Genomic DNA, 17,002 nt, shown 5'->3' on the forward strand with positions numbered 1-17,002 from the left:
ATCCTCTGACTTGGGACTTTTTATTTTTGAACCATCACCCTTTCTGATAAATTCCTTTTCTTTAGGCGTCTTGTTTTACTCCTTAACTAGGGGGAAGGATTTTGTTAATGAATATTTAATTGAGAAAACTAGATTCAAGGGAAGTAGTTTCATTAGGTTAGCATATATGCTAAAGGACTCTTTTGAACTGAAGATTCTGGCATAAAAAGCTGTTAAAGTAGTTCATTGAAGCTGAAACAAAAAATATATAAGTTGTTTTGAATTGAAGTGGAAGAACTATGCCCCCTCTTTGATTTAAATGGAAATATGCTGTGCAGTCAGTACTGATATTAGTGACTCCCCAGCTGTTGATGTTAAAAATAATTTCCTTAATTTCTGTCATATATGTTTTAGTGTTAAGTGCTGGGTTTTTTTTAATCTCACTGAAATTATAAATGCTGAAAACATTTTGGATACTCTGTAAGGTACTGAGTAATACTACCAAAAAAAAGCCATTTTCAAAGATTAAGTAAACTTTTAAACTTAACTGCTTAACTGCTTCTAGGGAATAAAATTATTGTAGAGAGAGATGTTACATGCTAGCCTTTCTGAATATGAAGTCTGTTTTGATTTAAAGATCTTTCATGATTGGTATTTCCCTCTTAATCAAATGATACCTATTTTTCATGTCTGTCATCTTGTCAACAATACTTCGTTGTTCTGCTACAAACAAGCACTTAAAATGCATACTTTAAAAACAGGAAAAAGTTAAAAAGAAGGCTGCCAATACTATGATAGGATCATTTCCTGGGGACTGACCAAGACAGTGATCCATTGCATCATGTTTTTCCAGTAGCCTTTATACTTTTGAATAAGCTGGTTTACTTACCTTCTATTTGAATTGGTTTTTACCATTGCACTCAATGTATTGTAAAATGTGAACAGAATTTGGTAAATTGGGCTGTTGCAGCATGCTGTGGAAGAAAAGCTACCTCTGTGTTTTGTCCAATGTGTGGTTGTTTCTCTGCCCTAGCCTGACTTCCCTTTCTGTAGGTATTTGCAGAAGTGAGGCACTGAGAAAAAAGGTGGGCAGCTTCCTGCTGTTTCTGGAGAGTTCTTGCCCACTTGCCCTTCCTTTGATCCCTTCAGCAGGTTCAGTGACTCCTCCAAGCAGCAGAAGAATAGAATAGACCATGGAAGGTTGTGCACTTTACCCTTCACACCTGGAATGTCTTCTCAGTCTGGGCTGATAACAAACTGATAGAGAGTGGAACAACTGGGGGATAGTGGAAGGAAATAGTGACAGCAGTAAAATTCCTAAGGATGAAAGTGGGTTTTGTTTAAATCAGAAAAATGTGTTCATACAAGGCCACTTCCATGAGAGATGGAGAGGGAACACTGTAACTGAAATTTTGACAAGAACCAGTGACCGTTAAGGTCCTGCTGCTTTTTCTTGCTCAGAGATGGATGCTGTACTGGTTTTTAGTGTGATTGGGACATGCATGCTGAAGCTATCTTGCATGTTGGGACTAAAGGGAAAGCTCTTCATGTGATGTTCTTTCTGAAGGTAGTTTGGGTGGGTTTTTGTCTTCTTGTCTTCTTCTCTGTTTGGTAAGAAAAAACCCATGAGAAAATAACTATCTCAGTGGCACTCAAAAGAGGTGGTCATATAGATCATAGGTGGGTAAGTGGCAACTTTTAAAAATTCAGTTTAATTTTGAGTTTTTGCAATTTTGCTTTCTGTTCTGAAGAATTCTGCAGTCAATTCTTCATTATTTTACCTCTAAATCATCATTTAAAGGGATTTTGTCCCCTTAAATTAGAGCAGTTTCAGTTCATGTTATGTTTTTCAGGAGTTTAAAAGACCATTAAAAGAATAGCTGGGGATGGAAGCTATCTGGCTTTATGTCTTAAATAAACTTTTCCAATTGTAAAATCAGGCATATATATGTGCATGTGTTCCAGAAGAAGCAAATTCTTATCTGTACTGTCCAAGAAGGCGTTGGATGATGTTAGATTTCAGTGGATCAATATATTTTAGACCTTTACCTAGGGATTTTGAACCTAATGACTACTTTTTTAAAAACAGAAATATCTGTTTGATTTTTCTTGTCTGTAACTATTTGTTGAAGTATTTTACAGATTTATTTCCAGATGCCCACATAAGACTTGTTTCAAACAGTGAACTGAAACCTGAATTGCCTTTTTATAGAGTAGAGAGTTTAGTCATCCTTGTTGTTTAGGAGTCAAGTAATTGCAAAATTTGTACGGTTAAGATTAGGCAAGAATGCAAGAAAGAAAGAGGTTTTTGCTGGACCATTTTGGCCCTTAGTTTAAAGAAGAAAATCTTAAAGTAGAGGTAGAGGTAGAGGTATGGCATGACTCTGAATTTGGTCTGAGCTTAGTAACTCAAGGGTGATGCATCCACCAGGTGCCTTGGATATGATGATAACATTTTTTTCATAGACAGGAGCCCATGGTTTTCTCATGGTAAGTGTAGTGATACTACCACAAGGTGTGCCCTTAGGCATTAGCCTCACGTGCAGGCCTGTTCTGGCTCTGCCTGTGAAAGAGAACACTGAGAAGTTTTGCTGAGGCAATGGCTTGTGTTGGCATTGTCTGCCATTTTCCAAATAGCTCTTACACTACAGACTGGAACCCAAGAGAAGTGGGTACCTGATGGGCACAGAACACCAAGCCACTGAAAACTGAAACACATTAAATGCAGCAGCTTGGCAGAGCAAGCGGGATGAAGTTCTCAATTTCTTTCATTTCCTGGCAATTTAGCATGCTCCAGTATATAGAGCCTCCTTTAAGAGTTCCCGTGCAAATTACACACAGTTTTCATACCACTACTAAATATTCAGAAAAAGATTCTAACTGTAGTTGGCACTGAGCCCCAAAATACTTTCTTCAAACAATCTCTTCCAAATGGAAGCAAAATGTGCTGCAGACTCATCCTGTAACTTCCGATGCTGCCTCTGCTGCATGCCCAGCTTAGCAGCTGCTTCCATGGACATGGCCTGATCTTCCCCCCATGAATGACAAGGCAGGTCACTGGTTAAGAAGCTGCTACTAATGACAACTATGGTATCTTCACTATATTGGTGGCAAAACATGATTAATGATACTATTACTGGGTTCTGTAGCACTGAGATGTGAAACAGCACATTATGTAGAGAGAGTGTGACGTGCCAACAGGTGCATGTTTCATCTTAGAAACATGACTAGTTTAAGGTTGCTGACCCTTCCATTAGTGTTTTCATTTCCACAGAAATTTAAGATTTGGTTATAAACATGATGCTAAGTGCCTTGTGAGGCATAAACCACATTCACATCCTAAATCACAGATGTATGTTCTGAAGTGACTGTTATACAGAGCCACAGTGCTGTAATTGTTAGCCATTCATTTACCAACACTATAGAAAACAAGTATGGAAGATGAAAAACACTCTCACCTGTTTTTTTTTTTTTTAATCTATCTGTACATGTCTATTTTATATTGGGGTAGGTTTCATAAATGTGTGTCCTGAAATTCTGTATCCATTAAACACAAGCAGATGGTGTGGGGCAACTGTTGAACAAGAAAATAAAAAGCAGTTCAGAAGGAACTCTGAAGGGAGTTGTCTCTGGAGAAAAGAAACCCTACTGCATATTTAGGTCATCTTCCTATTAGTTGTGCAGAAGTAGCCTGATTAACTGAAAATCTCATTTCAGTTTACTGTCTAAAGAAAACTACATCTTTTGCTGGGATTGCTGTTCAGCAAAGGTGATGTCTTTCTGCATGCATGTGGGGTGATACACATGGATATTGTAGGACATTTTCTACAGATGGACTCTGTCAAGGCTGTGAATTTTTGGGATTTTTTTTAATAGATACCTTTATAATTATAAATCCACATTAAAAGTCATGAGACGACTTAGTTCTGCAGACTATTCTAGAGGAAAGAAGTTCAGGGTGCTAGTATGGAATTCAAAAGTCACTGAGTTGAGTTCATGCTTTGGGCGTTTTTTTAAGTTGCATTCCTAAATACAATTTTATAATTCAAATGATGAATGGATATACCTTTAAGATTTTTCACTGCAATGAGATTAAAGCAACTGCAGTTTTCATGTGATTATAATGTGAAAAAATGAGAAGCTCATTTGGACCAAGTCTCCAAACTATTGATTTTTGTAAGTCATGAAATTTATTTATCTGTACCCTGGTTCTGATATTTATGCTGTTTTGATGACTCGACATGCACAAAGAGATGCCTTGTTTAGTAATAAACATGAACAAAGGTGATGTAGTAATGCATGAAGATCAAGTTTCCAGGTGGCTAATTTTAGCTGCTTTTAGTGCAGTTGATGTCAAGGTCATCTTGATTTCCTGAGGACCTGATAGACTGTCAAGAACTTGTTAGGCTTTCAAGGCAGACAGTACTTGGTGTGAGCATCATTCTGCAGGTGTGTACTGCTACCAGCAGGAGTGAAGCAGTCACTCAAGGCATGTAAACCTCATCTTTCTGTTGTTAGACTCCTTAGGGTCATAATTTATCTCTTAAAGCTCTTAGCTCATGATTTAGCTGTTAGGTAGCTAATCTAAGTGGTCGGTAGATCCACAAGTGAAAAACATTATTTCAATGAAGTGCCTTGTATAATTCAATCACAAATGTGTGACTTGTTAAAATTTCAGAGAAAAGCATTGTTAGCTCCTAGAATATATCAAGAATAGATGCAACTTCAGGGAGATACTTAGTCTGAAAAGTTTAGTGCACACACAGAATTGAAAGTAATGTTACTCTATTGTGAATGGCCATACCTACTGTAGGAAAGGTGTTCTTACAGTGGAAGCCATCTTTTACTATTGGAACAGATAAGGCAGGATTTGGGAGGGTTTTCTTGGAGGTAGAAGTGGTTTTGGTGTTAAACTCGCCTTCTCCTTGGGGCTTCCACTGTAGTGATATGCAGAGGATGTGAAGGAAGGACTTGTTGTGGAACAAATGAAAATAGGTTTAGGCTTTAGAGGAGAAAAACCTGATGTCTGTAAGTTTGGAAGATGGTGGTTTGTCCTTGCTGGGGGAAGGACTGTTATGCCAGTGAAGGTCTTCAAATGCATGTCCTAAGCAACCACAACAAAGTGTTGGAGGAAATGCCTTTCTTTGAAAAGCCTACTCAGCAGAGTACTGTTGGCTATTGGAAAGATGCTGTCACAATTCTGTTTCTTGATATTGCCTGGTAACTTGACTGCTTTTACATTGTTTAACTAAGAAATAATTCAGATATGTGTAGGGTATACCTTCTACTCCTGTGAGACAGCATGTCAAATTGCCTTGAATAGTGCCAAAAAGCTGCTCCCCTGGCTGGGGATCAGGGCATGTGTGGGGAATTCTACAGCTGTTGTCTGATCTGTTCCCTGAGTGTTTTTTGGGGCCAGCTCTGCGGTGTGAGCACCACCAGGGCCCATACCTGCTGCTGTTGCTAATGGCTTTTGCAGGCAGCAGCAGTGGTGTGAATTTGAGGTGATTCCTGCCAATTTCCCTGCTGCCCAGAGGATTGTGTGGAGCAGCAGGGAACTGACAGGAGGCTTGTTTCCTGCACTCTGCTGCTGCTTGGCAAAGCCATTAGCAGCAGCAGATACCCTGGAGCTCCCTCTGTGCAGACTCAAAAGACAACATTGCATTGCTTTGCATTTGCTCATATTTGGATGATTATCTTCGCAATCGTGAAAAGTACAAACCTATTTTTCCAAATAAAATCTTCAGGTTTTAAATATTTGGTGGCCTCAGGGCTTTCCTTTTCACCTTCACCTATATGTTTGTCAGTTAAAAATTAATTTTTTATTCGAGATGGAATAGGTTCATAAGCCATTGGTGAGAGGATATATTCCTTTAGGATGTTTTATCTGCGTTCTGTCTCACTGAGGGGGAGGGGTGTTTTCAGCTTGCAAAAGGCTTTGCCCTTTTTTTCGTAGATGCTTGAGAACCTTGGAAATGGTTTTCATGTGCATGATGATTCACAACTATTCAATCATTTTATAGCTGTGCATGTTTTCAAATCATGAAATTATTAGCAGAATAAAAGGGCTGCTGGATTAAATGGCTTTTGTTGCTAAGTACACACAGATCCTGTCCTCTGTAGTGCAAGCATGTTTCACATTCTAATCTCAAAATACTTGTGTTGCTTTCCAGTTTTGGTTTTTGTGACAATGGTGACTTTCTTGATGAAGGTATCATCACAGATTTATTTGGCTTAGAATGGCTGGCTGGTGCCTTCCTGCATCTTCATCAATGTCATTTCTATATGGTTAGAAATGTCATAGCAAAATCTAAAAAAACCTATGGTCTGGGATTTCTAACAAATAATGTTTGTGCAGTGCAGGAGACAGAACTCGGAAGGGATAGTACAGAGCAAGACGCAGAGGAATTATAACATAGAGGAGCCTCGTCCAGCATACTCACAGTTCTACAGTAAGAGTGTAGTAAATGTTGCTGAGGAATAAATTGGGAAGCAGCTTTGAGCTCTGAGAAATGCAGCAAAGAAACTTTGTTTTAAAAGGATAAAATGTCTAGAAAGAGACTGTAAAAGGATTCATGAAAAAGCCACAATTTCTGGATTACCTACTTAATTATTAAGCATTTTTTGTTTGTTTCTGGCCCAGGAATGTTCAAGAACTGACCAATGTAACACTATTGACTTTAGTAACATTTGGATTTTAGAGCTAAAATTATACCCAGGGTACATTAGGAATACTTTTTTTTTTGTTTAGCTGATCTCAAAATGTAAAATAGTTGATGAGTTCCATTTTTACCAAGATATGATATAATCACCCTTAATGATAAATCCCTGTAATTTACTGTAGTGACTGTAAGCAAAATGTAGAAACATCTTGGCTAGAGTTCTCAAAAGTAAAATTAAAATGTGGTAATTTTCCTTGTGATGCTGCTGCATATTTACAGAAATGCCCTTGAATTAAAGTGGTATTGTTGAAGAAATAATCAATTTAAAGTATTGGTGCCACTAGTGTTTCTACTGGACAAGGAACTTAATTTTGAAATTAATCTTAAATAGAAGTGAAATTACCTTTTAGAGTAGTGATTAATCTTAACAATCTCAAAATCTTTGCCATATATTAAATTTTCTATGGAAGAACATATATCTTGCAAAATGAAGTTATATGTATGTATTGAGAAAAACAGAGATGGAGCCCCGATCTTTCTTCATTCTTCTTGAGTGGGCTTTTGAGAATCAAGGGTATTGCTAGGATGAAGCTATGCTGTCAAAAGCTTGTGGTTTTTGGTTTTTTTTTTAATAACCTTGCAAAAACCCCATTCTTCTTTTTGGATTTATTTGACATGTTCACAATACATATTTTAAAACTTGTCTGATTTTTTTAAAATAGCACTTTAACCCAACCTGAGAATGAAGAGGCGCTTACCAGAGAGCTGTGTCCCGAGGAGGTCTCCACCGCAGGGTCCCGCAGGTCTGGGCAGAGCCAGAGGGATAAAACCGAGCAGTTCTTCCATTTTCTCTAGGAAGCAGGGAAGCCTGTCAGCAAACGATTTATAGTCACTGTTACCATCGTATAGTAATGAAGTAAATGCAAGAAAAATTATATTAAAAAAAATCAAAAAGTATATTGGGGAGCAAAATCTGCTTGTGAGGCCACAGGCTGGGATTCGGCCGCTGTCCCCCCGTGCCCTGCCCGGGGCTGGAGCCGCAGGGTTGCGGTGCAGCGCGGTCCAGCGCAGCACAGCGCCCGGTTCCCACGGTTTTCCGAGGGAGCGAGCAGCCGCTGTGGGCGGCGCTGCGGGCGGGGAGCGGCAAGGGTTAAAGCCGATCCCCGCGGGGGTTAAACGTGGAGCCTAATGGAATAATGACGGGTAGCACCATCTGCTGGCCTAGTTCCGCGGGGAGCGGGTCTAACCAGCGCTAATATTGGCGCTGATGCCTTTTGATGCTTTGTGCGTTTCTTTCCGCGCTTTGTTGGGATCCGGCGGTCCGCGCACGGCGGGGCCGGGCCGGGCCGGGGGCGGCGGGTGCGCGCCGGGCAGGGCGCGGGGATGCTGCTGAAGCGAACGAGCGCTCGGGGAGGGCTCTGCGCGGCCCGGCTGCCGCTCGCTAAATAGGCCATTTAGCAATCTCCCCATGCTTTTCTCCTGAGCACTGCCGGGGGTGCTGGAAAAGCGGAGGGCAAGTCTTTGTCTGACGCCAAAAATGTCTTCAGTGAAGAGGCCAAGAGGAAGGGTAAGTGAGAGCCTGAATGAGTGGGAGGAGGAGGGGTTCTTTGGGCTAAAAGGCTAATGGGATTGAATAACCTTCCTTATTACTGGCTGCTGCTGCGGGAGCCGCATCGCCATCTTGAGCTGTTCCCGAGCTGGGTCCGGCTGTTTGTTCCAGCCCCGGGGCTTTAAGGTGGCATCGGGAGCGGCCCCATCCCTGCCTCCCGCCCCCGCCGCCCATGAGGCACCTCTAGAACATGTATCCCGGGAAGTGCGCGGGGTTTGGCCAGAAAATGTGTTTGGAAATTCCTGGTGGCTTTTCTTCCTGCTCTAGGCAGAGGCGCATTTACGGGTGAGAACGTAACATAACTGTTATCTGCTGGGGTTTTGTGTTTGAATAGGAAATTCTTTCCATTCCTCAAAGGGGGAGGGGAGGAAAGCAAAAACATGTCTTCTGGCTGGCTGCAGGAGAAGCTCATCAGCCCCGTAAACAATTCTGCGTCCATGGAACGGGCATTAAAATCCCGAAGATAAAAACAAGTTACATCTTTTATCCGAGGCATGGAGTGTATGTTGATCTAAATAAAAGAAATGCTGTTTTCTGATCCGTTTATGGATATAGAGCTGTGTAATTTTAGTTTTGGTTTTATCTTTTGTCTGTTTTTTAATCTTGGTGTTGTTCGAGCATCTGTTGTGTTCATCACCGAGTTAGTCCTGTAGATCATTCAGCTGCTTTAGGGGAACTGTGATCCTGGTATCCTACCAAAGGCAAAACACTGATGCTGTTACCTTCGGGACCTCTTTGCTTTTTTATATTTTACTGGAGGTGTTGGATGTGTGTGTCAAATGTATGGGAATGCTGCAAAGGTTAAAGATTGGTTTCTTTAATTATAGAGGTGGAGAGATGGCTGAGAGAATTTCAGAAGGATAATTTTTACTGACTTTGAGTACTTGGATTGGTTGTTTAAAACAAACAATTGATGTAGTAATTTTGAAACCCACGCCATTCTGTGGTATAAATGGAATTCCTCATTTTTTGTGTCCACATAAGTCCCTGGCAGTTACATTTTTAAAAATGCATATCCCTATCAAAAATGTTTGCACTTTTTCTTTCTCTTTTTAAAATAAGGGAATTTAATTTACTTTTTGTTTCTTGCTACAGCCACCTTCCAAGAAGACTGATGGTTCAGGATCATATACTAAATTGCAGAATACCCAGGTGAGGGCAATGTCTGAAAAGAAGCAGAAGAAAAAAACAGACTCGGAAAGTAAACAAGAGAAGGCGAATCGCATAATATCCGAAGCAATTGCAAAGGCAAAAGAGAGAGGAGAGAGAAACATTCCACGAGTAATGAGCCCTGAAAACTTCCCCAGTGTTTCAGCTGAAGGAAAAGAGGAAAAGAAGGGTAGAAAAGTTAAATCCAAGCCAAAGGATAAGGAGACTAAAAAGCCGAAAACTGGTTCCTCATCCAAAATTAAAGAGAAAACAAAAATTGGGTAAGTAGATTAAAACATTGTCTTCTCTCCAGACTGTATATCCTTGATTAAAATGGAAACTGCTTACTGATAATGAAATGTTCTCCTCTGCTGCCTACACAAAATTCTTCCTGATTAAGTCCATGTGTGGACTCTCTCATTCAGGAACAAGAATGCTCTGTTTTCTCTTTAGATAAAATCACTGTAGGAGTGTCCTTTTGAAAGGAATTATTTTAAATGCCGATTCTAAAATATTCTGTACTCACTTTGAAGCATAGACCTTCTATCTAGTTTTGTAATCCATTCTGACTCCAAACTGAGTTTTTCTGGATTATAAATGTTGACTTTATCAATTTTGGCATGTAGCTTCAATACAGTGTACTTGATAAACTACACAGGGAAATTGGAAGTTTAGTGAACTTGTAGGCAAGAGAATATTCTTACAGATATCACATATATCAAAAGTAAGGCATGTACTGGAAAAATTCAATTCTAAGAACTTTGTGGTCTTCACTCATAACAGTTTAATCTGCTCTCTTAAATATTTTGCAGACTCAGCTGGGTCAAGCTGGGTGGATACCTTAGGGTGAGGAGCTTTTGGAGTGCTCCAGGGGTTTCAGGAACTGGCTCATCTTGGGATTCCAGAGCTAACCTATGTTGCCTGTTTACTTTTAAAGGAGAGTGTGTGATTTCCAATATTAAGTACGTCAGTCAGAACTTGAAATAGAAATCTTAGTTACAGTCTGATTTTTAGTTTCTTAAATCTGCTCTTTTTGCAGTAGCAAAAATATTAACTGGCATATCTCTGAAATTTAAATGTCTCATATCCATATGTATATTTTAATATATGGAGCAGAAATGAATGTTCTTTTAATCAGCCTGTATCTCTGCCTTTTCGTTTTTTCTTGTGGAGATCGGTGCTTTTCTTACATGTTAGAAGTAAACAATTTTGAGTTGTTATCCTGTAGTTTGAAGGTTACTGCTCTATACACTACTTCATTCTCAATGTAAAATTTCACAGTGTTAATTTCTTTCTGTTCTGTTTGTGTGTTGGCATTTAATGCTGCTTGTAAGCATCAAGCAGTGCTTCCTTTTCTTTTTTCCTCCATCTAGTTTAAGATGAGATTTCAGATGTGTACTTTTGTGAAGTTGATTTCACTTTCATGTTTCTGAATTTACTCATGTTCTGTAACAAACATTTTGTGGGTCTGTCTAATCAGAAAACTTGCACTGTTGTTCAGGTAGTGTCAGTTTCATGAAATATTGGGGTTTGTCCTTAGTGTGCTTTTTATTAGTTCTTTTGGGTAATTGACAAAGCCTGCCAAAATAACATCATGATATACTACATAGTTTCCATAATATTTTTACTTTTTTAAATGAAAAAAAGTAAACTGTTACCTACAATTTATGATTGTGCAGTCAGTTTTGTCTTGGTGAAATGCTTTGCTGTGCACATCACTTAGGATCACTTTTCAGGATTTCATCAGACGGCGTCAGTTGAGAAAGAGACGTTTCTCAAACTGTGTTTTTAACTGTGCTGTTTGTGTTTGATGCAGAGTACATGCCAGCTGCTAGAGGAGCTCCCATTTAATTATGGTCAATGTTTCATCATTTTGCATTGAGCTGTGAAGGTTTGTCTCCCCAGTTACCAGTTTGATCAGCTGATGCCCCAGTAGCACTCTGCTAACTTAGTCATGCTGCCAGGTATTGCTTTCGTTAGGAAGGAAGCGTACCTAAAGATGGAGCAGTCAGGTCCTGGTAAGGAGCTGTAAAGAGTCTTCTAGAACCAGCACATATTACAGATTTCCATTCATTTTCACAGAATTCCATTTTGTTTAGATGGACAGCAGCAAATCAAATGCTTTGAGACATCAAGATACTTCATTTTTGTATTCAAACAGGTTAATGTGTTGTGTTGAATTAGCACTGTTGTATATTATTGATATAAATATGTAAAATAAGAATTGCTTAGCAAGGAATACCCCAGGGATTTTGCAGACCAGCAATTGCAATAAGGCCTTGATTTTTTAAAAGAATAATCTTACCAAACCCTGCTTTCTATACAAATGGAACTGCTGATATTATAGCAGAATAATTACTATAACATCGCTATATTTGTCTTTTCAACCATGGTTCAAAAAAATTCATGATTAATAATATTTTTATTTAGAGAAAACTAAAATCAAACAGTAGAGAGTTTAAAAAACTAAACGGCTCTGGTAAAGGTTTTTTCCTATCTTTTGTTCTTAAAAAATATTTCTTAATGAATCTAAGCACATCCTTAGAATCATTAAGTCAAAATAGGATGGAGTTTTTAAGCGTGTGGGTTGCTCCATTGATTTTTCTCATTACCTTAAAATAAACTTTGAGTCTTGCGAGAAAATTTTACTATGCTAAAATAATACCTGTAAAAGCCAAGAGCTTTATTGGGCAGGAAGGGAAGATCTCAGTTCAATGAAAATGTTTTTTCCTGTGGATGGAAAGATTTTTGAGATCTGTTTAAAACGGGATAAAAAAGAATTTAAATTCTTTTTCAATCAATAATGAGAAAAACTTTATAATATAAATATATATACATATTTGTATATGTGGCATGCCCTACATTTAATCAGAAAACAAAACCTGAAGTCCCTTCATGTTTTGAAAAGATAAGCAAACAATTTCCAACTGTTAGAAGCCATCATGGACTAATTTTTCTGCAAGCAATATGGTTGTGAGTGAAACCTTAAAACCAGTAAAGTTTTACAACAAAATAAAATTTTAAAAAGATAAATATACCTTTTTAACAATAGTGGAGAATTTGTTTGGGTGCATCTGCTGTTCCATTTTAGAAGGAGGTCTGCTGCAATATGTCCATCCCTGATGAATAAATTTGTTTTCAGTCAGGATTTTCTATAGCAGACTCGTCTAACTTCAGGAACTGTGAAATCTGTAGCTTCAGTTTGGATTTGGAGTGTCAGAGCAATGCAGGAGGTGATTGCATAGTTGGGTGTGTTTGAGATCTGAAGTCACATGTATGTTTTGGGTGACTCCTGTTTCATTTTTGCAGGCCAGCACAGAGCTGAGTGATCTGAAACTGTAACAAATATATTGATTTCTTCTTTTTTTTTTTTCTTTTGAGAAATGTTTGAGAAACGGTTTTAATCTGGTCCTTCATATCTCTGCTCTCAACAAACACAGCCTGTTCAGTAAGAGCACAGTTGTACCCTCTGTAGCCCAGAACTCAAACAGCAAACTCTTATTTAGATTGTGATCATAGACTTTGACCTCTTACAGGGCTTTATTCTGTGTAGCGAGTGCTGTGTCGCTCTGGAGGAGGATTTCCAGAGTTACAATTGAATTGTGGAGCTGGAACATTAATTGCTGAACAGACCTTGATAAAATTGCCTGATAGCCATCAGTTTAAAAAAAAAGGTGCTTTAAATTGTAGTACAGCACAGCTTTTAGAGAAATTGAATAGCCCTCATCTGGGATCGAGATGAGTTTTAACTACTGTGTCTAGATTTAGGGGCAGAATGATCTTTCAAGAGTTCCTGGTTTTTTGCTGTTCAGACAATAGTTTGTGTTTGGGGGCTTCATGTTAACTGTTTATATTTTCCTTCATGATGCTCTGAGATCTACATGTACAAGAAAAATTTATAGCACAATTCATTCCAGTTTATCATTGCTAGTTAAAGATTGCTGGCAGCTGCTTCCGAGGCAGGCTGTGGCTTCTTTCTAAAGGTGGGGATTAAGGTTTTATTTCTTGGAGCTGTGAAGACAGAGAAATAATGCTTATTCATTTCAGTCAAGTCTCTTAGAACTGGAATCTGTGGTTAGCAAAGTTTCTGTGCCATAAGAATTGGTGAAGATAAATGACTAAATTATATTATTACCAATAACATTATAAGGGTATGACAGAAGTTATTAGAAGAATGTATTTGTAATATATTTAGTATTACCAAAGTAAGTTAATTAATTTGCCTTATGCACTGATTACTGATTAAGTTAATTCTTCAAAATTTGCTTTACAATTACTCTGCAGACAGCAGAAACACTTTTTGTATCCTGGCTATTTACCAAGGTGTGTTGACATTTAGGAATCTATTTAAACCCTTTCATATTTTTGCATAGACCTTGTTTCTATTTATAAGCTCTTTCTAATTGATTCTGCTTCTTCCATCTAAGGTGATGCATATTTAATCTAAAAAGTCTACTTCTTACCACTTGATGTGAAGAATTATGAATTTGTGAACATTCTCTTGTTCAAAAAAGTAGATTGGCATTTAGGTTTTATAGCTCTCAACGTATTCCCACCTACTCAAACATAAAATTAAATATCACAGCCCTGATGAAAAGCAACAGCTCTGCACTGGTGATGTAAAGGACAATATCAGTTGAATACATTTAGGTAATTTTTTTTCTTAATCACTGCATAGTTAAAATAAATAAGTCCCCCAAATTCTAAGAACTCAATTTACAAATGCTTGAGTCAGAGTGGTAGTCCTTCGGTTCAAAAGTGCTGCCAGAAATGGCTGTATTATTTCATGTGTTAAAAGAGCACTGGTGGATTTTGTTCATTAATCCTTGAATTATGTAGCAATGAATCCAGCAAGTGGGATGTGATCCTGTGCACTGCTGAAATGAGTAACTGTCCTTGTTGCCTTGGACCTCGAAGTAGGTCTCACAAATACTGTTAACAAGCAGTTTTAGAACCTGACAGATAATCTTTGCTTGTTGATCTGATAGTGTTCAGATGGTTTGAAACCCTTATAAACTCAGGTACTGCCTCAGGAGACATGGGGAGAGAGGGGTGGAGAGGAGCTGCTTCTCTGTCACTGGTGCTGTGGAGGTGCCTCCAGCTGGGATGTCCTGGTGCAGGTGCTGGCACTTGTCCCCCTGTTCCCTGCCAGGAGGCAGGTGCTGGGGAGCAGCTCTGTGCTCAGAAAGGAGGGGTGCTTGCTGAATCTTGAGTTCTGTTCGATCTGTTAAGGTTATTATCTTGTGTCCTGATTAAAATGGCAATAAATTCAAGATTTGGTCATCCTTCTGGGATGTCATTTTGTTTATTATTTGGCATTATTGTTTCAATGTAGTGTGAGCTGGGACTGACTGATGGTTCCAAAAAGACTATTAGGAGTTTTTTAAAATCTGTGCACAGTCCAGAAGTTAGTAATTTGAAATACAACTGGAGAAGGAGACAGTGGCTAATATTACTCTGTTAGCATTATTTATTAAACATGTAAAAGGATAAGCGAAAATGGTTTTATACCAGCAAATTAACTGTCATTCACGAGGATACAGTATCTTGTCAATGAAAGTTCTACTTTATATTTTTAGCAAAGTTTCTAGTGATAAAGAATTGCCAAACTGTTAATAACATAGGAGTTTTATTGTTAGTAATTTAACAAAGTGCTTTGGCTACAAATGGTAATATCTGAGTGGTGACTCTGGACACTAATAATTAGTTCCTTAGTGTTTTCTGTTTTGGAAAAATTGAAGTAGAATGATGTATTAAAGGCCAGCTGTACTTCCTATTCCTGATGTGCCTAAGACATATTTGCTGCCTTTTTCTTTCTGTCCTCTTTAATATTTCCTTTTTCATTCTTTGGAAGGCTTTGGGAAGTGTTTATCACTTTAAAGCTGTTCAGAGTACTGACTGTGTTTGCATCATGTTCCCTGCTATGAAACAGAAAAGCACATTCTTACTGGTTTTCATTTAAAAGAAACACGTTGCAATGCTCTTCAAATACTGGTTATTGGTAGCTTTAAAGCATGATAGGAGTCCTATGCTAAGGATCAGAAGTAATACTGGCTCATGAGAAATCTTCTTTGTAAACCTTTTTTGTGGTATAAGTTTCTCAACATCTTTAGTTTGTAATTACAGAAGAAGAAAATATGTAATGAAGAAATCTACAATGTCTAATTGTTGAAATCTTTATAGATGTTATGTAATAAGATAAATATGAATTGGAAAAGGCAAGAGAAAGTGAAATTGGAGTGGAGTCTGGTGATATTATTTATTCCATGTCTACAGTGTGCTGTTAACTTTTCATAGAAACAGAATAGATAGTTTCTGTTCAGAACAGTTTGTTTCAGGGTGGAAAAAGGGATTTTAGCCAAGGATCTTTATGCTTTCATGCAGAAATTTATAAACTGGCAAGAGAACTTGTTCGCTCAATGAAAATTTCTCACAGAATTGATCCAGTTTACAAGCTTCTGAAAATCATTGTTTTCACATAGCAGATTTTTTTTAGAAGTTTTTGGCCAAAATATGAGCAGATTGCATTTTTACTGATAGAAATGTATGACTTTAGCACCATACTGTTGTTCAGCAACTTTTGATAGCAAGGAGCATTGTGATTCTGGGCACTGGATCAGAAAGAAGTAAAACTGCATTTGTTCCTGTCATTGGCACCATATCCATTTAGAGGAGGAAACATTCTGATCTACAGCATGCAGAGATGTGCAGAAAATTTCAGGGAGAAGCTTGTGAAGTACTGGGGGTAGGGACTGCAAGCTCAAAGCAAGACACGAAAGCTGACAAATGGAATATTGTGGGTAAGGCTGCAGGGGCAGAGCCAGAGGCAAACCCAAGGAGGGACTAAAACTTAGGAAAGGAGGGGAACCAGTCTGCAAGGAAAGATGTAGCTAGAGCAGTCTAATCACAAAATACCCCATGATCTAAAACAGAAGGTCCTTGAAATCCTCAGCTGTTCAGAACCCAAAGAAACCCTATATCCCTTAAGATTGTGGTTCTTGAATATTAAAGGACCCTTGAGCCTAAAATAGTAAACAGTAGTGCATGAAGTGAGAATGAGCTGTGACTGCACAGATACAAATATTTAACACAGCAACATGCATTTAGGAATTTTTTTAATCTACCATTTCACAAAAGAGGATCAAAATTTGAAACAGATTGCCCAGGTACCTACCAGCTGTCAGCCTTGGAGGTAAGTGGAACTTAACTGGGCTGAGCAACATAAAAGAGCTCTGAAGTTGGCCTTGAGTAGGGACCACAGGTTTTCCTGAGACTTCTCCCAGCTTGACTTATATCTTAACACTTGCTTGATTAAAGAGCATTCAGTTATCCTTTTTCTTTGAAAGAATTTAAGAGCAGGGAAAACATATATTGATACTTCCTACCATTTTTCCAAACCCTAAAGATGCAACCCAGGGACTTGGTGGGGTGGATATTGTTTCATGAATGATCTTCTAGGAAATTCTCACTCAGAAGTTTACCAGGTTTCCCTTTAAATGGATGTTAAATTTTAGCATCCAGAATTCCTTTTAACAACAATTTCAGAAGGTCAATCACAATGCGCCTCGTCTGCATCATTTTGGAATATATTAGCTGATTTGAC

The 17,002-nt window shown here is 38.4% G+C and overlaps 1 protein-coding gene across 7 annotated transcripts in view; it reads left to right on the forward strand.

The window, feature by feature from the left end:
- CHD9 (chromodomain helicase DNA binding protein 9) overlaps positions 1 to 17,002 on the forward strand; it is an 86,687-nt gene that overhangs the window by 25,195 nt on the left and 44,490 nt on the right. For 5 of the 7 annotated variants that reach the window (XR_009487958.1, XM_059857098.1, XM_059857102.1 and 2 more), the window contains exon 5: positions 9,346 to 9,680. Coding sequence is in view for 6 of the 7 variants with exons in the window: in XM_059857098.1 (XP_059713081.1) it covers positions 9,346 to 9,680 (335 nt within the window). In the remaining variant the exon portion in view is untranslated. Of the gene's footprint in view, positions 1 to 8,075; positions 8,209 to 8,404; positions 8,536 to 9,345; positions 9,681 to 17,002 lie in introns of those variants that run through there. The other 2 variants (XM_059857103.1, XM_059857104.1) reach the window with 2 other exon arrangements.

This window comes from Haemorhous mexicanus, chromosome 12 (assembly GCF_027477595.1).
Source record: "Haemorhous mexicanus isolate bHaeMex1 chromosome 12, bHaeMex1.pri, whole genome shotgun sequence".
In the NCBI taxonomy this organism is placed as follows: domain Eukaryota; kingdom Metazoa; phylum Chordata; class Aves; order Passeriformes; family Fringillidae; genus Haemorhous; species Haemorhous mexicanus.